The sequence below is a fragment of the Chiloscyllium plagiosum genome, unplaced genomic scaffold (genome assembly GCF_037043375.1).
Source record: "Chiloscyllium plagiosum isolate Xiang-an unplaced genomic scaffold, Cpla_swu_hap1 HiC_scaffold_45, whole genome shotgun sequence".
In the NCBI taxonomy this organism is placed as follows: domain Eukaryota; kingdom Metazoa; phylum Chordata; class Chondrichthyes; order Orectolobiformes; family Hemiscylliidae; genus Chiloscyllium; species Chiloscyllium plagiosum.
In genome coordinates, this window is record NW_028270183.1 from 8,327,733 (window position 1) to 8,351,349 (window position 23,617).

At 43.1% G+C, this 23,617-nt stretch overlaps 1 protein-coding gene across 1 annotated transcript in view; it reads right to left on the reverse strand.

Moving 5' to 3' along the window:
• The window catches only part of LOC122552262 (complement C3-like), a 124,903-nt gene extending 105,009 nt beyond the window's left edge, over positions 1–19,894 (reverse strand). The window contains exons 1-11 of the mRNA XM_043694949.2: positions 19,750–19,894; positions 16,046–16,235; positions 13,593–13,755; positions 10,842–10,912; positions 9,500–9,591; positions 6,970–7,052; positions 5,035–5,122; positions 4,849–4,951; positions 3,891–4,011; positions 993–1,108; positions 728–874 (exon numbers count right to left, since the gene is read on the reverse strand). Of these exons, the coding sequence (XP_043550884.2) occupies positions 728–874; positions 993–1,108; positions 3,891–4,011; positions 4,849–4,951; positions 5,035–5,122; positions 6,970–7,052; positions 9,500–9,591; positions 10,842–10,912; positions 13,593–13,755; positions 16,046–16,235; positions 19,750–19,817 (1,242 nt within the window). The 5' untranslated portion in view covers positions 19,818–19,894. The remainder of the gene's footprint in view (positions 1–727; positions 875–992; positions 1,109–3,890; positions 4,012–4,848; positions 4,952–5,034; positions 5,123–6,969; positions 7,053–9,499; positions 9,592–10,841; positions 10,913–13,592; positions 13,756–16,045; positions 16,236–19,749) is intronic.
• Positions 19,895–23,617: the final 3,723 nt, after the last annotated feature.

Here is a 23,617-nt window from a genome sequence, read left to right on the forward strand (position 1 = left end):
TAGATGTGTTCAAATCATGAAGGATTTTGATAGTCAATAATGAAGATAGTTTCCACTGGCAGAATTTAGTATGATAGTAAGATTTTAGTATGTTACACCTACATTATATAACAAAAAATAAACATTGCTGGAGAAACTCAGTGAGTCTGGCAGCATCTGTGGGAAGAAAGCAAAGTTAACGTATCATGTTTGTTGACCCTTCATCAGAACATTGCATAATATTGTTCTTACAAAAGATAGCATGTCATAAATGCATTTATCCCTGAGCCTCATTCCTGATGAAGGTGCATGTCCGAATCGTCAATTCTCCTGCTCCTCGGATGCTGCTAACCAGAGGACCTAGTGAGGACTGCAGATGCTGGAGAGTCAGAGTCGATGAAGGGTGGTGCTGGAAAAGCACAGCAGGTCAAGCAGCATCCGAGGAACAGGAGAGTCGACATTTTGGGCAGGAGCCTTTATCACGGAGTTTATCAAAACCGGAGGACACAGGATTGAGGTGCTTGCTGAAGGCAGCAGAGTCGAGCTGAGACCTTTCTGCCGTGCTGTGGGGAATGCCCACATGGATTGCATTTTATGAAAGACTGGTGGAATCAGAGTCCGTGGCAACATTTAAAACTACATGCAGTATGTGACAGGAAATAACTTGCAGCACCAGGTAAATGGGATAAATTGGGCGCCTTTTCTAATTGAGCTGGACCATTCGACGAATCTCTATTAAGGCACTCACTTCTATTGGTAGGTTGCTGGCTTGACCACCTGTGTTTACTGACAGCCTGGCATGACCGTTAGCTTCTGTCCTGGAATTGTACTTTCCATCCCTGGTCATCACTGGGATTCCATTGGCTGGTGAACCATCAGGATTTGTTACTTGGACCTCAGATAAAAAAGGAAGAGATAAATTAAAGAAAAAAAACACCTTTATTCTATTCCTATGTAAAGATATATAGTTAAGGTGTAGAAAGAAAGGGTGAAGTAAATGGAGAGGTTTGTACCACTAAATCAAATGGCATTCCAGGCTTGTAATACTTGGAAGTCTTGGTGAATGATATGGTGTACGGGGAGGTGACTATTTTTATTCCTGTTTTTTCTGCTTCGACCATGTCACTACCTAAATCAGAAAGCAAAAAGGAAATTTTAAAAATTGTACGCGGTGTTTTACAAAATACCAGAAGTCAAATGCTGCTACTATGGGCTTACTAAAACAGAACACAGTTACTTCCACCGATGTGCTGCTCTCACAGGAAATAAACAGAGAATACAATCGATGTGGACAAGTTAGACGGATGGGTCTGTTTCCATGTTGTACATCTCTATGACTCCGTGACAACTTGGTCATAAATGACTAAAATTACTTAAGGAACCTAGCTGGCCTATTTAAAACATATACTAACTGGCTTCTTGCAAATTCAATATTTTATGATAAAAACATTCCCACCTTTGCTGCAAGTGGTGACACAATGGTAATAATCAACTAGGCAGACGTGGGTACTGCAGATGCTGGAGATTAGAGTTTAGATCAGAGTGGTGCTGGAAAAGCACAGCAGGTCAGGCAGCATCCAAGGAGCAGGAAAATCGACATTTCAGGCAAAAGCAGATTCCTGATGAAGAGCTTTTGCCCGAAACTTCAATTTTCCTACTCCTCAGATGTTGCCTGACTTGCTGTGCTTTTTCAGCACCACTATAATCTTAACTCAATTGAAATAGACGAGTAATCGAGGGGCACACATTCATTCTCGAAAGGAAGGAGTTCAAAGGCTGCCTTTGCAGCTGGGGGAACTTAAAGTTGGTGAATGAATAAATGTGAAATAAAGATGCTTGTCCCATTAGTAGGAAAGGTTCTTTACAGGGTGATATGTGACAGCAGATCTGTAACAGTGTGGTGACTCTTAACTCCTGCTCAAGCACTTGATCTGTATTAAAACCCTGCCACTCCAGTTGAATCTCCACAGGGATTGGCAGCAGTTCAAAACAAAAACGCACCAATTGATTTTCAAAGTCAGTTTGGGAAAGCGAAGAAATGCTAGCCATGACCAGCTGAGCTCACATTCCAAGAACGAATAACTTAAAAAGATTTCTTTTTAAATATGACTTCTTGCCTGGAGGAATGTAGCACAATTTGTAGACCATTTGTTCTGAGAGCGTGGTTAGTTCTGTGAGCCAAATCTGATCTACATGAATCAGTTCTGGATTGACATGTATCAAAACTATTGGCTGTCGTGGAGGGCCACTAACTGAAGTTTATATTTCCCTAATCTTTTGCGCTGGTCCATCGGTTATAATCAGACTGTATGGACATTAGGAGGATTGACAAGTAGTGAGTTACAAATTACCAAAAAAAGGCCTTGCTCTGTGCAGGAGACAGTAAGGGCTGCAGATGCTAGAAGTCAGCGACAATAGCTCTGAGGTTTCACCTGGGGAGCTGACAGCAGATTGGCCTCCATCTTGACTTCACCAGCTTCAAAATACCTCCACATCCAGTCTCTCCCATGTCCACACACCAGCCCCCCCCCCAACCCCCGACCTCACCTAACCTGCCCATCTTCCTACTCACCTTCCCACTCCACCCCTCCATTAACCAATCACAATAACCCCTACCTGTATCTACCTATCACCATCATACCTACCTTTCCTCCAGCCCCACCCCTTCCCTTAATATACTTCAGGGCTCCCTCCTGCTCCCCATTCCTGATGAAGGGTTTCAGCCTGAAACATTGACTTTCCCGCTCCTCGGATGCTGTCTGACCGGCTGTGCCCTTCCAGCCTCATATCTATAGAGTTGTTGCTCTGTGGAGAGATTGTGTAGCTTTCTATTCCCTAGAGTTTCAAGAAGGGGTGGCACGGTGGCTGAGTGATCAGCACTGCTGCCTCAGTGTCAGGGACCCGTGTTTGATTCCAGCCTCGAGCGACTGTCTGTGTGTAGTTGACACGTTCTCTCCATGTCTGCATGTGTTTCCACCAGCTGCTCCAGTTTCTTCCCATGGTCCAAAGATGTGTAGGTTGGATGGATTGGCCATGCTAAATTGCCCTGGAGTGTCCAGAGATGTGTAAATTCGGTGGATTAACAATACAGACTCACATGGATAGATTGGGATGTTCTTTGGAGAATCAATGCAGACTTGATGGGCCAAATGGCCTCTATCTGTGTTGGTAACGGATTAATGAATGAAGGATGTTCTCCAACTGAGGCATATAAGGTCCTTTTTCCAGGAATGCAAGAACCAGAGTCTATCTTTTTACTTCAGATTTAGTAATTACACCTGAACAATAAGTCACAGAATAATAGCTTTGCCACTTAGAATTGAAATGAAGTTAATTTTTTTCATTTCCAAAGGTAAGAGTTTTTGAAATTGCTCCAGTGCAATCAGCAGTTTCTATATCCATGGTGGCTCAGTGGTTAGTGCTGCTGCCTCACAGCGCCAGGGACCCACGTTCGATTCCAGCCTCAGACAACTGTCTGCTTGGGTTTCCTCCCACAATCCAAAGATGTGTAGGTCTGGTGAATTGGAAATAGTGTCAGGGATGTGTAGGTTAGGTGCATTAGACAGAGGTAAATTTAGGGGAATGAGTCTGGGTGGGTTACTCTTCGGAGGGTTGGTGTGGACTTGTTGGACCAAATGGCCTGTTTCCACACTAGGGATTCTATGAAAGAGATCAGATGAACGTGAAGAGGGAATTCAGCTGAGGTAGGTCAATCACGAGGGGATTGAATGGCGGGCTTAATTACAAGGATTAAGACCCATGCCAGCTCCTGTTTGTTCGGCTCTTACAAAGTTATGACAGATGTATATGGAATGATGTATACATTAGCAGAGAGATTAACAACTCAATCATGCTTCGATATCTTCATCGCATCTACAAGAACCGTAGTAAGCTGCATGAAGCCTACATACCTGAATGTGTTATGACACTAACAGCAATATAGATTGAGTATCCCACAAGTTCATAAATGTTGGGAAAACTGGCACTCAAATCTTCACTCGTCAGGGAAGCAGCTCCTCGGCCATCTGTAATCTGATATTAAATACTTTAGATCAGGAAAGAGCCCAACAATTAGTGCAGAACCTTATCAAATACATTATTCAATAGCTTTCTAATGCTCTGATGTGTGCCCAGTGGACCTGTTGAGAAGTTCACTCCACACTCGGTCCAGGATATTTAGAGTCTGAAAGCATTGCACAGTGTGATTGACTTTTTACCCTGGTTTTAAATCCTATACAAAGGGTCCCCAATTCACAAATGTCTGACTTACAAACGTTCACACTTACCATTGTGGTCGCACGTAGGGGTGTAATTTTAAAGATTCGACTTAGAACATAGAACAATACAGCGCAGAACAGGCCCTTTGGCCCTCGATGTTGCGCCGACATGTGAACTATTCTCAATTCGTCCCCCTACACTATCCCAAAATCATCCATGTGCTTATCTAAGGATTACTTAAATTTCCCTAATGTGGCTGAGTTGACTACAATAGCAGGCATTCCACGCCCTTACCACTCTCTGTGTAAAGAACCTGCCTCTGACATCTGCCTTAAATCTATCACCCCTCAATTTGTAGTTATGCCCCTTCGTACAAGCAAGCACTTCTCGTATTTATGAATGATTATTCTACACTGTCCTGCACATACAAACTGACTTGTGAATGGACTAAAGAACGGAACCTGTTCACAACCCAGGGATTGTCAGTAGTCCTTCAATATAAGTATCCTTTACCATTGCAATGTTTCCTCATGAAGTGGTTACCCACTTAGTTAATTCTTCAAACCCCTGAGGTCTTTTATTTGACAATGTGATTAGTTGGGTAAATCCCACATTTGTAATATTCCAGTAACCTTTTGCTTTTTCACTTACAGCGACTGATTGAAGTGATGATGGAATGCCTATCCTTTCACCATCCTTCATTATTCCAAACATAACAAATGCACGACCCTCAACAGGCTTTCCATAAGTGAATCTAAAAATGAGAAAATAGAACTGTTAAAATGGTCATTGGAGCAAGCTTGCAGGAAAGCTGGTCTCTGAAGGGAGAATACTAACCTTGCAATGATTGAAACATCCAATTTCGTATCGTCAACATAAAAAAACTTTTTATTTGACTCCAGGGCAACTTCAAAACTTGGTAACACTATCAAAACAAGCCAAGTCAAAACAACATTTAAAATATTACAATTACTAACTGATTCTCATGCTCTCATAACTTCAGACATGGCATGTCAATTTTGAACAGATGATACCCAGCAAAATTTTATAACAGTCAGAATTTGTGTGCTCCTTGTTTACTGATTATGGTCACTATGTGGGTATGTAGATGCATGGCAACACCTCCATATGTAAGGTCATATAAAAGCCATCTCACCATCTTGATTTATAAATATTATATGTGATTCGTTATATAAATGAACTATATTTATTAATGTCACTTAATTTAGAACCTGCTGGTTAAACTAGTGGCATATGGGTTTGAACTGCTTGTCTGAAGGGGTTTCATAATCTTAGATTACTTACAGTGTGGAAACAGGCCCTTCAGACCAACAAGTCTACACCGACCCTCCAAAGAGCAACCCACCCAGACCCATTCCCCTACATTTACCCCTTCACCTAACACTACAGGCAATTTAGCATAACCAATTCACTTAACTTACACATTTTTGGACTGTGGGAGGAAACCGGAGCAAACCCACGCAGACACGGGGAGAATGTGCAAACTCCACACAGACAGTTGCCTGAGGTAGGAATTGAACCCAGGTCTCTGGCACTGTAAGGCAACAGTGCTAACCACTGTGCCACCGTGCCACCCGTAATCAACTTGTAATTATTTAATTTGCCAGAAAGTGATTTCTTTTAATAAAGAGTCTGGCCGATATGGTGAATGGGAATTAGTTTATATTGGAAGAGTTTTGGACTAACAATGTAAACAGCAGAGTACATGAAGATTTCTGATAGAAGATTCGGGATTATTTGGTGGAAGAACCCCCTTATTTTTAAACTATGACTCTTGTTATTGACCTGACACTATGGGCTGGATTTAATGGAAGCAACCAGTACGTAGTTTGTCTCGGTACGTAGTTTGACAGCAGAGGGACTTCTCCAGGTTCAAGGACCCTAGGGGCAGAAGTTTCACCTGCTGAGAGAGTTTGACTGGAGGTAGCAGTGATATCGAGCAGCAGTGCCACTGGGAGGGCAGTGGCCGCTGCTGGTATGGCAGTCATTGCCCAATCATTATCATGTGCTGGGCATGGATGTGTGTTGGCAGGGGGTTAGAATGGCAGGGCTGAAGCTGTGGGAGCAGGAAGATGAGGGTCATCAGAAAGAGCAGAGTATGGCTGTCTGTGGACATCCATCCTTTTGATACTGGCTCTCAATTAGGCACTGAGCACCTTCGAATGGGAGACTGCCCTGGGAAACCATCAGCAAACCTGCCACATTTGTTTATCATGCCCTCCATGATGCTTGGGGTGGGGGTGGGGGTGGGGTAAGGGGGGGGCCTCTGCCTCTGCTGCTGAGAAATGACAACCTTACACAAACATTATTTCAGGCTTTTTGACTCGTGGGAGACTAACCATAGGCCTTCCAGACAGAGTCTACATCAAGCGGGGACACGGGAATGGCTGGTATCCTTTCCAAATACCACCTTCTTATCAAAGTCGATGTCTCCCAGTCACCAAACTTAGCCGGAGGGAGCCAATTCAATAAACCTGAACTGTGAACATCATCATTGAGGGAAGTATCCAAATACTTTCAGCCAAGGTCTTGATTTTAACCTAAAATCATTGCAAATTGACTCAGCATCATACACTGAAATACTCTGCACTAAGTTTTGCACAAACACAGCCAAAATGGATAGGTTAGGTTTTCCAACTGCAATCTTATTCTAGGTTTGTTCAAATCAATGCCTAGCAATGTTTTGATTTAAACCAGCCAGAACAGAGAAATAATAGACCAGTACATTAAATAATAGACCAATTTACTCACCATATTCCTTAACTTCAAATTCAGTTGTGTAGTTTACGTGGCTGGCCTCTGAGTAGCTCACAACAATCTTCCACATTCCAATACTGGAAATTATATCAGTTAAGCAATTATCAACCATGATTATAATGAATGACACAGCAGGCTTGAATCACAGAATCTCTACAGTGAAGGAAGAGATCATTTGGTCCATTGAAACTGCACTGAGCCACCACCCCCCATCCTATCCCCATCATCCCACATTTACCATGAGTAACCCACCGAACCTGTACATTCCTTGACACTATGGGGCAATTTAGCAAGGCCAATCCATCTAACATTCACATCTTTAGACTGTGGGAGGAAACTGGAACACCTAGCAGAAACACATGCAGACACGGGAGAAGGTGTAAACTTCAAATAGACAATCACCTAAGGCTGGAATCAAACCAGGGTCCAAGTTCTCAATGCCTTCATTTTTGAAGGTCAATATCCCATGCACTTTGCTAACCATTCTCTCAGTGTGTCCTGCCACATTCAACAGGTCAATCTATATTTACCCCTCAGATGGCGACGAGACAGACTACAGATGGGAAGACCTGGAAAAATGGTGCACTGAGAAAAACCTAGCTCTCAAGGAACTCATTATTGATTTTCAGCAGGATGTTACTCATGCCCCCCCTACACATTAACAGCACAGAGATGGTACAAGTGGAGAGTGTCAAGCTCCTGGGAGTGGTCATCAACAACATGGACTCTTCATGTGGAGGCACTGGTTACAAAGGCTCAACAATGTCTCTTCTTCCTCAGGCATCTGAGAAAATTTGGCATGATGGCGAATACCCTTGCCAACTTTTATAGGTGCGTCATCAAGAGCGTTCTGTCTGGATGTATCACAACCTGGTATGGCGACTGTATCATTGAAGATCGGGGATGGTTACAGAAAGTGGTGGACTCGGCCCAGACAATCACAAAGGCCAAACTCCCATCTATAGAATCCATCTACCAGGCCCCGCTGTCAAGGAAAGGCCGCCAGCATTCTCAAAGATCCATCCCACCCTGGTAATGCTTTTCTACAACCTCTACCATCGGGGAGAAGGTACAGAAGCCTGAATACACACACCAGCCAGTTTCAAAACAGTTTCTACCCTACTGTTGTTAGGATACTGAATGGACTCACAAACTCTGAGCATTCGCCTGTACCTGTGATTTTGTTTTTGCCGCTGTTTACCTATTATTTGTTTATCTATGCTACTTAACTCTGTGATCCGACTGTATTGCTCCCAAGACATAGCTTTTCACTGTGCCTCGGTACACGTGACAATAAATCCAATTCAATTCAACTCCTCAGTTCCTACATTCATTTTGTTCTTTCATTGTTCTTTCCACCTACATCCTGTCACCTTAATCCTTCTACCAAATACACCACCTCACACTTTTCTGTGTTAAATCCCATCTGAAACTTGTCCCCATATTCTGCTGGCCTAGGTCCTGTCACAGGCATTTCATTGTATTTCACTGTCAGTCACACCACTAAGTTTGGTATCATTAACATTTCAATATTTCCCTCTTCTGTATCCAACAGTCCTAGATATTTCTCTGCAACAATAAAAGCTCTGGAGTGCCCAGTCAAGGTCAGCGTACTGTGGCAATGTCACTGAGTTCCGGTGCTTCGAGCTAATGCTCAAATCCCACCACAACAGCTGGCGACATTTAAATGCAATTGATGAATTTTGAATGGGGGTCTCAGTCAGGGTGATCAGAAAATGATTGCTATAAAAACCCACTTGGTTCACAACTATACTTTAGGCAAAGAAATCTATTGACATCCTTATCTATCTGGCCAACATATGACTCCAAACCATGTTGGAAATGGGGTTGATCCTTCCCCTAATCTCTGAAATAGTTCAGAAAGCAACTCAGTTGCATCAAACTATTACAGAATCAAAGAGAAATGAAACAGGGAGACCACCAAACATGAACATGGGGACTTCTATTTACATTTACTCACTCCTGCTCACTCAGACTCAGATTTATCGCCACTCATTGCTCCTTCACGTTCACATTGATATTCTCCCATCACTCTCACACCTGCTCCCTCAGAGACTTTTTCTTGGATTGGTTGTCATAAGTCAGTTCCTGAGCTCATCTCCCTTCTTGATAATTTCAGAAAAATCAAAATTGAAGACAATGTTTTTTGATAGTACGTTCAATTCTGAACAGATGATGTCCAGTATGTCAGTAAAATTTTATCACAGTCAGAATTTCTGTGTTCCTTATTTACTGATTATGGTCACTACGTTGGTGTGTATACATGGCAATACCTCCACATATAAGCTCTCCTCCAAGCCCTCTCACCATCCTGACCTGGAAATATATCGCCGTTCCTTCAGTGTCACTGGGTCAAAATCCTGGAACTCCCTACACCAAATAGTTTGCAACTCACTGCCACCTTCTCCAGGGCAAATAGAATTGGGCAAATACTCACACCTGATGAGTGAATTAACAAAAATGTTTATTTTACCAAGCTCCCATCTGCACCTTTTACACTTACTTTGCAATCTTAGGAATTGGAAAGGTGAGTCCGATTATGCCAGAAGTTCTGCCTGTTGCTTGAGTCCTCTGCACAATAACACCTTGTGGATTCTGAATGAAAGATTTGTAGTGAAAAACGTTTTCTGTCTTGACTAGAAGAAATAATTAATGGCTATGGCAGCCAACTGCTTTCTTTAAACAGTCTACCAGAGTACACATCCAAACACTTCACCGACATATTTGTTTCTTTAAGACACAGAATGCAATTCTAACACTCGGCTGTATGGTCAACTAACAGTGATACCCATGGGATACCAGTTCATCCGAATGTAAGTTTCAGGTGCCGAAGAAGGAGCTTTCCTTCCACTCACCGTTTTGTGGGAATTCACAGGTACAATCTTTAAAGTTTCATTTGCAATATTGTCTTAAGCAGTGACAAAGAAAGCTAATCCTTCCTTCCTGTGGTTCAACAAGACCAGAATTATGAACAGTGCAATCCTTGTGCTTCACGTGGATCGATAAATCCATTGGACCAGTCAATCTGCATCCACAGGCTTCCATACCATTGTCTGTCACTGTAGCAGTTACCACAAATCCTCCAGCAATGTCTGCTTTTGTGCTGCAAATACTCCTGGCAGCATTATGGTGGGAGAAACAGAGACAATGTTTTGACTCTTCAGAACATATATTGGACTGGAAGTGTTAACTCTGTCCCTCTCTTTTCCAAAGATGCTGCCAGACTTGCTCAGTATTTCCACCACTTACTGTTTTCATCCTGAATACTTGCTCAGTTGGATTTTACGCACGTTTCATTTTAGGTACAACATAAATGCATGTTGTTACTATAATAGAATCCCTAGAGTGTGGAAACAGGCCATTTGGCCCAACAAATCCACACCGACCCTCCAAAGAGTAGCCCACCCAGACCCATTTCCCTACCTTCTTACTGTACATTTACTAGCGCACCTAACCTACACATCGCTGAACACTATGGGCAATCTTACCATGGCCAATTCACCTGAACCTGCACACCTTTGGACTGTGGGAGGAAACGAGAGCACCCAGAGAAAGTCCAGTCAGACACAGGGAGAATGTGCAAACTCCACACAGACAGTCACCTGAGGCTGTCCCAGGGCCCTGGAGCCGTGAGGCAGCAGTGCTAACCACTGAGCCACCACACTGCCCAGCTGCAATCCTATTTGGGATAAGGTCACCCTGCTCTCTCCAGAGGTTTGAGCAGACACCTATCTGGTTCAGCCACAACTTCACAAACCGAGATATCGAGGAACTCCAAATCTCACTGTGTGAGGCGTGAGCCAAACAGATTTAGATTTGTTATTACACATGATAATATACATCACCACAAAATCAACCAGGGTGCCTGTTCTTGTAGGTTTCATTTCATTGTCCACAGTAAGCAAACGGTAATTAACTAGAGAAAAAGGGAATAACAATTAATTTACATCGTATGTTTTCACAATGAACTGAAATGCAGGTTTTCTTCGTTAATAACAGTGTTGTGAAAGAATAAATATTATGATGATTTGTTCCGTCCATATACAGGCATCCCACTGGCCTCCCTGTCAGTGTCCCCATTTTTGGAGGATTTTTATTTGTGTGACTGTAACTCCTGAACGTTCACATTACTGAAGACCTGCCCTGTTTCTCATCTTGTCCTCACAGACTCACTGGAACCTTTCCCAAAGGGTATAAACGCCTCTGCTGCACTAACACGGTGGGACAGTGGTTAGCATTGCTGCCTCACAGATCCAGGACCTGGCTTCAATATCATTCTCAGCTGTTGTGTTTGCTCATTCTCACTGTACCTGCATTAGGTGTCCTCCGGTTTCCACTCACACTCCACAGATGTGCAGGTTAGGGTAGAGAGTGGCTGTGCCAAATTTCCCCACAACATCCAGGGATTGGTGGTTAGCCATGGGAATGGGGTCGGGGATGGGTTTGGTTGGGGTATTTGTCAGAGAATCTACAGAATTCGATGAGCTGAACGATGTGCTTCCACATTCCACACGACTGGATAAGGAATGGATGCGTCTGGGAGCCCGGGACCAGGCAGCCACCTCCTAATGTGGGGCTTGAAGCGGGGAGAGACTACGGGGTGGGGTGAGGATATGAGAGAGCGGCAGTCACTCAGTCTCCATGGAGATGTGACAAGCGCAGAGACACTGCAATCTGTCCACAGGGAATAACGTCCAGCCTATTGGAAATGCAACAAATTCTCCCATCTGTACTGATGAGGATCAGTAGAAGTCTCCTCCCCACGTTACTGGGGGTGCTTGACCCAGTACCTTCCAGATAAAGGATAATGCTTATTCCTTGAAATTTTGGACAAATGGAGGATGTACTGAGGCTGGGTGATGGGAGTCCCTGAGAGCTGCAGCATTGTGTTGAGTTAAGAACGTCCTGTGTTCAGACAGAGCAGTAACCTCTGCATCCTGCAGTGCAGCAGCAATGCAGGCGAGACTCATGGGGAACCTCCTTCAATAGACCTGATTGTGGGGTGGGGGGTGGGGGGAGGGAGTTAGTGTGAGTGAGGGAGGACGCTGCAACCAATAGTGTCAGTGGCAGAGCATGATCCTCCGTGGGAGGTAAATGCAGTAACAGGGATAGAGTCATAGAGAGGTACAGCACGGAACAGACCCTTCGGTCAAACTCGTCCATGCCGACCAGATATCCCAACCTAATCTCATCCCATTTGGCAGCATTTAGCCCATATCCCTCTAAACCCTTCCTATTCATAAAACCATCCAGATGCCTTTTAAATGCTGCCATTGTACCAGCCGCCACCATTTCCTCTGGCAGCTCATTCCATACACGCACCACCCTCTGTGTGAAAAAGTTGCCTCTTAGCTCAATTTTATATCTTTCCCCTCTCACCCCAAACTTGTGCCCTCTAGTTCTAGATGGCAGAGTGCAGAAGATCACAAATCCTCTCCCTTCATTGCTGTTCCCAGGCCACGGATACCAGACTGATCTGAGTGGCACCTTCAGACCAGGTTGACTGGGTCTGGTGCCGTGGTCTCCTCTGGCCATCCCGAGGAAATAGGCTGGTGCTCCTGTGCACAGCCCCACTCACCAGGACCTCCACCTTACGCTGTTCTGTCTCCAAGTCACTGTCAGTAAACCGGATGCCACAAAAAGGAAGGGCAGTTTGCAGCTGGCACCAAGTAACCTGGCACAATGCTGGCCTTTAAATGTGGTGCTGCCAGCGGGTGGGATTGCTAGAAGGTTCTGACAGTGACAAGTACTTCCAGTGTAACACTGCGTGAGCGCCTCATGGTGGAGGCCCAATGCTTACATCATGAAGATCACGTGCTAGAGCTCATTGAGAGCAACCCTCCACAACATTGACACTCTGCCGACCTCTGGGTAAATTCAGTGCCCAGTCTAACTCAGATAACCTAATGGAAAGAAACACAACACTGCTGTAAAAGAGATCACTGTTCTGAAGTTGGCCTGCCTTATGCTGATGAGATAATGATGAGGATTTGGCTGTATGTTTGGAGGAGGAAGAGGTCATTTAGGCTCTCCAGCCTGTTTCAATGTTGAAGGGGATCACAGCTGACCTGTGACCTAACTCCTTATACCTGCCTTAACCCATAATACAGACAATTGTTGATGTGCCATCACTGAACATGTTAAAGTAGATTTTTTTTATCTTGAGGTGAACCAATGGATGTGGGGCAGGTTAGACAGTAGGAGGTAAGGCACAATATCAGCTACGATTGTTGGAATAATGTAATGAGCTTGAGAAGCAATGTGACCTACTCCTGACCTTACCTCTTATATTTTAGTGTTTATTAGCATTCGGTGAACAAAACTCTACCAATCTCAGTTTTAAATTTAACAAATTATTCAACATCAGTTGCTATTTGAGAAAGTAAATTCCAAATTTCTGCAACTGTTTCTGTAAAGAGGTGTCTAAATATTTGTCTTCAGTGGTTTTAATGCAGACATTTTTATCCCTGAAATGGCAAGAGTTCTATCCTCCATTTCCAACATCCCTCAACTTGCTGTCACCTCCTTACCCCATTTCTCACACCCACTCATTCATACTTCATTCATGCATTTGAGAGATGTCAAGACGTAATTACCAGTGTGAGTTGGTGTGTAGATTGGTTTATCAGTCTGGATAAATATGTGTCCTAATTGATATGAAATAAGGATGACTCGCTCCAAGTGAAATACTGATGATTGTGCTTCCAACAGCACATACTGGGGCAAGACAGATTCTTGTCTAATTTTTTCCCTAGGTATCTAGAAAGGAAACATAGAGAGAAATAATAATTGAATAAAATGTAGTTATTTCACAATAAATGTGCAGGGGGTGGTTTTGTGCATGTGGTATATGTTGTGTGCCTGTGTGTGTATGTTTAGTGTGTGTTACGTGTATATGCGTATGGTGTGTGTTGTATGTTTGTGTGTTTTTTGTGCATGTGTTGAGTGTGTTTGATGTGTCTTGTGTGTCTTTTTTTGTGTGCGTATCATGTGTGTGGTGTTTAGTATATCTGTTTCTGTGTGTGCATGTGTATCTGTGTGAGTGCATTTGTGTCTATGTGTGTGTGCATGTGTGTATGTATGTGTGTCTGTGTGTGTATGCGTGTCTATGTGTGTGTGTATGCGTGTCTATGTGTGTGTGGGTGTGTGTGTCTATGTGTATGTGTGTGTGTGTGTGTGTGTGTGTGTGTGTGTGCGCGCACCAAAGTTTCATTGTTTACATCCAGAAATGGGCACAGAGAAATTCAGGACGGAAAAGGAAGGGTCTCCAGGTGAGGATGAGAGAAGGTAGAAATTCGAAACAGAAATCACTGAAGATTTCCAATTCATGAGAGCGCAGGAGGCAACATTGAAAGTCACCAACGTACCACAGAAGAGCTGGAGGACACGGCCTGACTAGCACTAGAATAATGGCATTTCACATCTCCCACAAAAAGATGGGCATGACTGGGACCTACGTGAGTATCCATAGCAACAACTTTCATTTGGAGCAGGTGAGCCATGTTGAAGGATAAGTTGGGGAAGATATTGTAGGAAGTTAGGGAAGAAATTACAAGGCCCCTATCAGAAATATATGTATATATAACCACGGGGGTGAAGTGCCAGGGGACTGGAAGGTGGCTAATGTTGTGTCTTTATTCAGGAAAGGGTCATAAAGAAGGCATTTAGCACGCTTGCCTTCATTGCTCAGACTATTGAGTGTAGGAGTTGGGATGTCATGGTGAGGTTGTACAGGATGTTGGTGAGGCCTCTTCTGGAGTACTGTGTGCAGTTCTGGTGGGCCTGCTATAGGAAGGATATTATTAAATTGGAGAGGGCTCAGAAAAAGATTTACCAGGATGCTACAGGACTGGAGGGCTTGAGTTATAAGAAGAGACTGATAAGGCTCGAACTTATTTTACTGGAGTGGAGGAGGTTGACAGGGCATCTTTATGGAGGTTTATAAAATCACGAGGTTCCAAGATAAGTTGAAAAATAAGGGTCTTTTCTTGAGTGTGTGGAAGTTCAAAACTAGAGGATATATTTTTAACGTGAGAGGAGAAGGTTTTAAAAAGGACATCAGAGGCAACTTTTTTACACAGAGAGTAGTTCATGCCAGAGGAAATTTTATAGCTAGAACCTTCACAAGACATTTGGACAGGATACGAATAGAAACATTTGGAAGGATATGGGCCAAATGCAGGCAAGTGGGACTAGTTCAGTTTGGGAACACTGTGAGCGTGGACTATTTGGAGTGAAGGAGGAGAGAGTGAGGACTGCAGATGCTGGAGATCAGAGCTGAAAAATGTGTTGCTGGAAAAGCGCAGCATCCAAGGAGCAGGAGAAGAAGGGCTTCCTGAAGAAGGGCTTATGCCCGAAACGTCGATTCTCCTGCTCCTCGTATTTGGAGTGAAGGGTCTGTTTCTGTGGTGCATGACTCTAAAACACTAAGATGCTCAGAGTGAGAACAAGTTCAAACAGGTGAAAGGAGATGGATTGGGTGTCCATTCGAGGAAGAAGCAGCAAGTTCTGACACTACCTTATTGGAAGATGGAGGTGGAGAGAAATTGAAAGTCTATTGTTCAAAGGAGGTGATTAGGGCCAGAAATCTGGGAACTGGGGGCATTGGAAGAGTCACTGACTTAGGGAAAGTGATATTGTCTAAGAGGAGAACAATGATTGATTCAAGATGTGAAGAAGTAATTTCGATGGAGTTGGAGCAGGCTGGAACAAAGCAGACAGTCTTGGCTATGGATTTTAGGAAGGAGGTAGAATGGGTTAATCTGAACTGAAGGACGATGAGAATGAAGGCTGTGGAGGGGAGATCCCCAGAGGAGATCATTATGTTGACCCAGACCTGTGTTTATTAAGGTATTCTAAATAAAGACTGTTACCTTGTGAAACTACAAGATAACTGAACAAAATGATTTAAACATTTCCATTCTGAAGAAGGATCACTGAACCCAAAATATCAATACAGCTTTCTCTCCATGGATATTGCCTGACCTGCAGAGTTTTTACAGCAATTTACAGGTTTGCTTTGAAGTTTTAATGCTTTCAGTTGACCTACCTGAACTGGTACTGAAATCAGGTAATTATTAGTTGATGATAATCGGCTTTCAGTTCTAAAAATTATGTAACTTTTAGTGAAAAATGATAAACGAATTTCAACATTTAAGTCTTGGCTGCTGTGGTAGCCTTCCACAACTACATTTTCTTCATTTCCGACTCGCAGAAGATTTGGGGCAGTCAGTACGAATCTGTCAGAATAAATAAAGAAATTACCATTTCCTCAACTGCAGTTATATTGAGCAAAACCCAAAACTAATTGGTCCTCTGACCATTACAGAGCAGAAATCGCCTTTACCTCCATTGATTGAAGTAAATCAATTCGCAATGAATGGACCAGAAACAGGAATTGCTGGAGAACCTCAGCAGGTCTGGCAGCATCCGTGGAGAGAGAAACAGAGTTAACCTTTCCAATCTGGGATAGCTCTTTCTCAGAGTTCCTTCCTCTGCAGAAGTCAGGCCAGACTCCAAACATTAACTTAGTTTCTCTCTCTACATGCTGTCAGACCTGCTGAGTTTCTCTAGCAATTTCTGTGTTTGTTTCAGATTTCCAACGTACAAAGCACGTTGTTTTATTTCAGTGTAAAAATGGAACATTGTTATGAACTGTAACAGCAATCTGGATGATTTATTCAATGTTTTGCACCATCACTTCTAAGCTCCAATAACAGGATCCTCTCCCTCTCAGCTGAAAGGCTTCACTCTTGAAGCTCCCAAAGCTAATCAGGTGTTTGGGATCTGCAGAGGGTAAGAGTCCAAGCCCACTGTGATTCAGTACATGGGTGACTATATCTCAACATCATTCACCGGACTGTTTTCCAAACCCTTCACACCCTAACTCAACCCAATGTCTGTGGAAAAAGTGAGGACTGCAGATGCTGGAGATCAGAGTCAAAAGTGTGGTGCCAGAAAATCACAGCCGGTCAGGCAGCATCCGAGGAGCAGGAGAATTGACATTTTGGCACAAGCTCTTCATCCGGAATGTCTGAAGTTCCAGTTGCCCACATTTGGTCCATATCCCTCTCAACATTCCTGATGAAGAGCTTATGCTCGAAGCGTCGACTGGTTTTGAAAAGTTGAACAGGATCCAATTCAGACTCAGAACCAGGAACAATCCTGATCAGTCCAGGATGAGCAGGTGGTGTCCTCTTCTGAGTTCAGGACAAAGAACCTGCTCATTATTTCACTGCTTTCCTTTCACACCAATTTGGAATGTCAGGATTTGTATCCACAGCAACGATGTCTCAGTGACTCATGAATGCAGCCTATCATTCAATCACGGCTGGGACCTGGAGTCACAGAGTAATACAGCATGGAAACAGGCCCTTCGACCCAAACTGGTCCATGCTGACCACGATGCCCATCCAGCTAGTTCCAATTGTCCGCATTTGGTTCATACCCCTCTAAACCTTCCCATCCATGTACCTATCCATTAAATGTTGCTATTGTACCTACCTCAACCACTTTCTTTGGCAGCCCCTTCCAAATATGCACCACTCTCTGCGTGAAGAAGTCACCTCTCAGGTCCTTCTTAAATCTTTCCCCTCTCACCTTAAACCTAGTTTTCATTTCCCCAACCCTGGAAAAAAGACCATCTGCATTCAACCTATCAATGCTCCTTATGATTTTTCACGCCTCAGTCAGGTCACCTCTCATTCTCTGACATGCCAAGGAATAACGTCCTATCCTGGCCAACCTCTCCCCATAACCCAGGCCTAATGGTCCTGCCAACGCCCTCACAAATCCTCTTTGCATTCCTTCCAGTTTACCTATGTCTTTCCTATAACAGGGTGACCAAAACTGGAAAGAATACTCCAAGTGCGGCCTTACAAATGACTTATACAACTGTAACATCCCAACATCCCAACTCCTACACTCAATCTCTAGCGAAATAGATTGAGGTTCATATATTGCAAACAATTGGACCCAGCAGGGCCCTCGCTCCCAAGATGCAGCCCACCCAGCATTAGTTGACTGCAAAATCTCAGAGAGACTGCTACCAGAAACACACAAGAGGCAGTCAGACAATTATTAGGAGATAAAAAAATACCCTTCAAGTTCCGAATATTGGCTTGCTTGCGGACTTCCACAAAAAAAAGGCAAGCAGAGTTCTGAATGGAAAAATAACCTGGAGTTGTCACCACAGTTTCCCAGCATTTGCTATTACCCTCTCCAGCAGGAAAGCCCAGGTGGGCTAAACCTGTATCCTCTGTAAGATCTGGGGGCACTTGACTGGGTGGATGTGGAAGGAGTGTTTCCTCGTGTAGAGGCATCTGGAACTATGGGTCGCAGTTTAACAATAAGGGGGCACCCATTTAAAACAGAGGTGAGGAAATAGTTTTATTTTCTCTCAGAAGGTTGTGAGCTTTTGGAATTCCCTGCCTCAAAAGGCAGTGGATGCAGCATCTTTAACGTTTTGCTTTGGCAGGTAGAGACAGGTAGATTCTTATTGAGCAAGGGGATGGAATATTGTCGGGGAAATGTGGGAATACCGAGTTGAGGTTAAAATCAGATCAGCCACCAACTTATTGAATGTCTGAGCAGGTTGGAGGGGCCAAATGGCCTACTCTTATTGCTTTGTTCATACGATCCCAGGAAGCCTCGGTAACTGGGCCGTACTGAAGTAATTTCTTCCAAAAAGACCCCTCCCACGCTGCCGCTCTGTGCACACTTAACAAGTAGGGCAGGTAGGATAACACTAATCCCTGAAAGAGTATGTAAGGAAGGAGGCCGATCTCTCCTGGATGCAGTGAAGCAGTAATTTTCTATCTTTTGTTACAATCCCTCTTGGTTCCAGACAGAATGGTGGAGGACAGTTCAAGGCACAGTGTCAATGTAAAGCAATGAATGACTCCAAAACTGCGCCCATAACTCGTAATATTTCTAAACTGCGATGGAGACAGGCCTTAAATCTGATCTGAAATTGGAAAGTGGCTATTCAAGTTTTTCCATTGAAGTTGAGGCATAATCATGGCACTTAATGTTTTGCTACAGCTGTGACACAAATTGCTTAGCCTTTCTGGGAACAGATTGTACCTGCAGAAGTGATCACAGATATCTACTTTTCCTTGGATGTTGTTGGTAACTTCCCTAAATTGATGCACCTTCCCTGTAGCAATGCAGAAAATATCCGTCAGCGGGAAGGTGAGCCTGTGATGTGCATAATGTCAGAATTCTGAGGGAATAGTTATTGAATGACCAAGTTCAGAGAGAAACTGTATGGACTACCGAACATCGGAGTATAAGAAATAATCCTACAGGCTCCTCAAGCATGCTCTATCATGCAATAGGATTGATTGGACGCATACACTTTCCTGTGATTTCCCTGTAACCGGGATCTTTTTTCAGCCTGAAATATGCACAAGAACTCTGCATACCCCCACAGCTCTCTGTAACAAGGAGTTCCAATGATCCACTCCTCTGAGGGGCTGGTACTGTGACCAGCTCACTGAAAGGGTGATCAAATCAGTACTGCAAATGAAGGTATCTTGAGAAACAGTAGGATCCTTTAAACTGATCAAAAAAGGTAATTATGATATAAAGGACATTTAAGAGATGACAAAATATCCCAACGCCTCCCCTTCTCACTCAAACCCCAGCCAGCAAACATCTCATTTACAGGATCACATCAGGAAGCTGTCCGATGTGCAACATTTTCTAATATGGTTGGTTATTTATGAAACAGAAAGAATCCATAATACTTACAGTGGGCTACAGTGGAACAGTGCAGGAAGAAAGGCCAACAGGGCAAGTAACAAAGAGGTTCTCCTCATGTCTGCAGGTCACCTCACTAGCATAAACCTCTCCAAATCATCTGGTTAGGTTGTATGGAAAAACTCACAAAGATCAATGAATATTTAAGTTGGTAAATTGTGCTCATGTTTGCCCTGCGAAAAAAAAAGGTCAAATATTTACTTGTTTACTTTCAGGTTAATTTAAACCTAATGCTAACTGAAAATCCGGGAATCAGATATTTCCTAACTTTGTAGCTTCAGAAATTAAAGTTTATATCATAAATTGGATTCCGGACAAAACAACGGATAAAATGCCCCTTGGAAATGTGTGTAATTAAAACTAATGCAGAGGACACTTAAACAGTCATGTTATTTATTGTAAAGCCATATGTTTTTTGAAATCAGAAATGACTTTATTTATTGCTGATTAAGTTTAAAAAGGATTTAAACTGTAGTTTCCAAGAGGCATACATTGGGATGGTCCCTTCAGAAATGCGTAAATCTAAGATATTATAAAATGTAAGAGAATGTTGGGGCAGGAAAGAAATAAAGGTGATTGATAAGGTATGTAGCTATCTACTGTTAAGTTGACAGTGTTTTTAAGTTAATAAAAAGTGTGTCACACTCCAAACAAACAGATATTACCATCAGGTTTCGCTTGTGGCTATATTGCGATGTTAAGAAATGATTGATGGCATGAAAAAAGGACTTGCTGCATTTGGAAAAAGATTATCAACATTACAAAGTGTTCCACATTAAAAGCAAAACAGTGAAGGATAGAAATTAAGCCAACCTTTGAACACATTTAAATAGGTTTGTGTACAGAAATATTTGTTGCAAGCATACAGATCATGACCAAATGAGTGAAATTTCAAATAGAAGCAAACTACAAGAGATGAAGGAGATTTGAAATAAAAACAAAGAAGCAGAGAAACTCATTAAGTCTCCAAAGAAGAGTCATGGGATGTGAAATGTTAACTCCGTTTCTCTCTCAACCGATGCTGCCAAGTTTCTCCAGCAATTTTGGCTTCTGAGAACTGAAATTTCACTTTCTCCCTCTTTGCAGCACGTTTCACAGCTCCCCAATCACCTGAAAGCACTTTGCAGCTAAGAAAGGATTTTTGAAATGTAGTCACTGTTGTAGGAAAGGGGCCTGCTCGCTTCCACAAAACAAAGACCCAGAAATCTTAATGTGCTGACGAACGGACAATTTGGTTTACTTCAGAGATTAACATTGGTCACAACATCAGGAATAACTCCCCCACAGGTACATAGCTCTTTGAAATTTGGTCACAGGTAAACAGGGTGGTTAAAAACGCATTGAGAATACTTGCCTTCATTGCTCAGACTATTGAGTATAGGAGTTGAGACGTCATGTTGAATTGTACAGAACGTTTTTGAAGCCACTTTTGGAGTTCTGTGTACAATTCTGGTAGGAAGGATAAATTAAATGGGTTCAGAAAAGATTTACTAGGAAATTGCCACCGGGCATGGATATTTTAAGTTATAAAGATAGGCTGGGACTTTTTTCACTGGAGCGAAGGAAGTTGAGTTGTAACCTTACTGAGCTTTATAAAATCATGAGGGGCATAGATAAGATGGATAGAAAAGGTTTTTTCCCATCTAGAATGGAGGAGTTTATAACTAGCGGGCGTATTTTTAAGGTGAAAGGAGAAAGATTTAAAAGGGACCTGAGAGACAACTTTTTCACACAGAGAGTGGTTCGTATGTGGAATGAGCTGCCAGAGGAACTGGCAGATGCAGGTACAACGCTTAAAAGACATTTGGATTGGTATATGGATAGGAAAGGTTTAGAGGGATATGGGCCAAACGCAGGCAAGTGGAACGAGTTTAGTTTGGGAAACGTGTTCAGCATGGACCTGTTTCATGCTGCATGGCTCTATGACTCTATGACTGGGCGGCACGGTGGCACAGTGGTTAGCACTGCTGCCTCACAGTGCCAGAGACCCTGGTTCAATTCCCGCCTCAGGCGACTGACTGTGTCGAGTTTGCACATTCTCCCCGTGTCTGCGTGGGTTTCCTCCGGGTGCTCCGGTTTCCTCCCACAGTCCAAAAATGTGCAGGTTAGGTGAATTGGCCACGTTAAATTGCCCGTAGTGTTAGGGGTAGGGGAATGGGTCTGGGTGGGTTGCGCTTCGGCGGGTCGGTGTGGACTCGAAGGGCCTGTTTCCACACTGTAAGTAATCTAATCTAATATAATTCATAAGAAGGTCGGTTAACCCATCATAACCAGGCTGACCCTCCAAAGGAGTAATTTGCATTTGGGCCAGGAATACTCTATCCGAAAAGCTCAAAAATAATTGGTTTTTCAGTTTTTTGGTTTCTGCATCCACTGTGGTTCATTCAGGCCCTTCAGAAATGCACTGTGCTTATCCTGAATGGGTGTGCAAGTTAAACAAAGCTGTAAACTTTACCCTGACTGGTGAAACAAATTGCATCAAAAAATGTCCAACAGGGCATGTTTAACTGGTACTAAACTGGATAACATGACCTTGCAAGCTATGATCTGGCACTTTCAAACTAAACATTGAGGGATACTCCCCTTCAATGTTATGATCACCAGCTTCAGACACAATTTTTGCAAAGAACTAAAGGCTAATAGGACACCAATTAAAAGACTAAAATGGTCCATTGATTTCTCGTGCACTCTGAGAGGCTGCATTTTCCACTGAGACTGCTACTGCTGTAAGTGTCTCTCATCTCTAGCTTGTTCTTAACTCCAAGTAAGGCTTTCTTACTCTCAGTAATCCTGAAAACACTTTATTTCATTGAGTTCTGCTGCATCAAGATGGAGGTTTGTTGCCTGTTCGGTTGGTTTGATATACAGAGTGATGCCAATTGCAAGAGTTCAATTCCAACACAGGCTGAGGTTACCACGATAGACTGTCCTTCTTAACCTCTTCCGTCGTCTGGAGCATGGGAACCCCCAAGCGTTACAACACGACAGTGAACCCCTCTGTTAATTAAACACCCAGAAAAACTCACCTCACCGCGTAATATGTTAAAGTATGAGTGACAGAGAACTCCCAAATTCCACTTTCTAAAGAAAATACCATCAATTTATTCTTTAACTCTAAAAGTGAACATTAAACAACAACTATTCACAACTCTAAGCCCCTTTTTTTCTTAACTGCTTATTACCTGCCTCCAACGCAACTGGATTTGATTCCTCACTCTGCAGGGCAAGTAACTAACACTCCCATTCCTCCCTTTCCCTGTCTCAATTATAATAAGGCTTCAACATATTCACATGACATATCTGATACAAGTTTATCCTATCTGGCATCTCTACCAGATTTAACTTTCTCTCAGTTTGATAGGTTTTGAAGGGATCTCCTATCACTGATAACAATACGTCAACCCCACGGGAAAACGTCCGAATTTCAGAATTTTTATCTGCCACCTTCATTCTATGCTGTGCCCTCTTCAGGTGCTGCTTAGCTAACTCACCACCCGATTTAATTTCTCCCTCATCTCCGATGCATAATCCACGAGTGAGCTCTCTGACTTCGGTCCTGTCAATTTGTCTTTACTTAATTTCAAAGGTCCTGTCACTTCATGTCCGAATATTAACTCAAAGGGAGTAAACTGAGTAGATTCATTTGTGGTATTTCTAATACCAAACAATACGAATGGGATAACTTTATCTCAGTCATTCGGGTAATCCTGAAAGTACACTTTTAACATGGTCTTCAAGGTCTGATGCCACCTTTCCAAAGCTCTCTGGGATTCAGGATAGTGCACACTTGATTTAAAATGCTGCATACCTAAGCTATCCATAACCTCCTTAAAGAGCCCAGCAGTAAAATTAGGCCCTT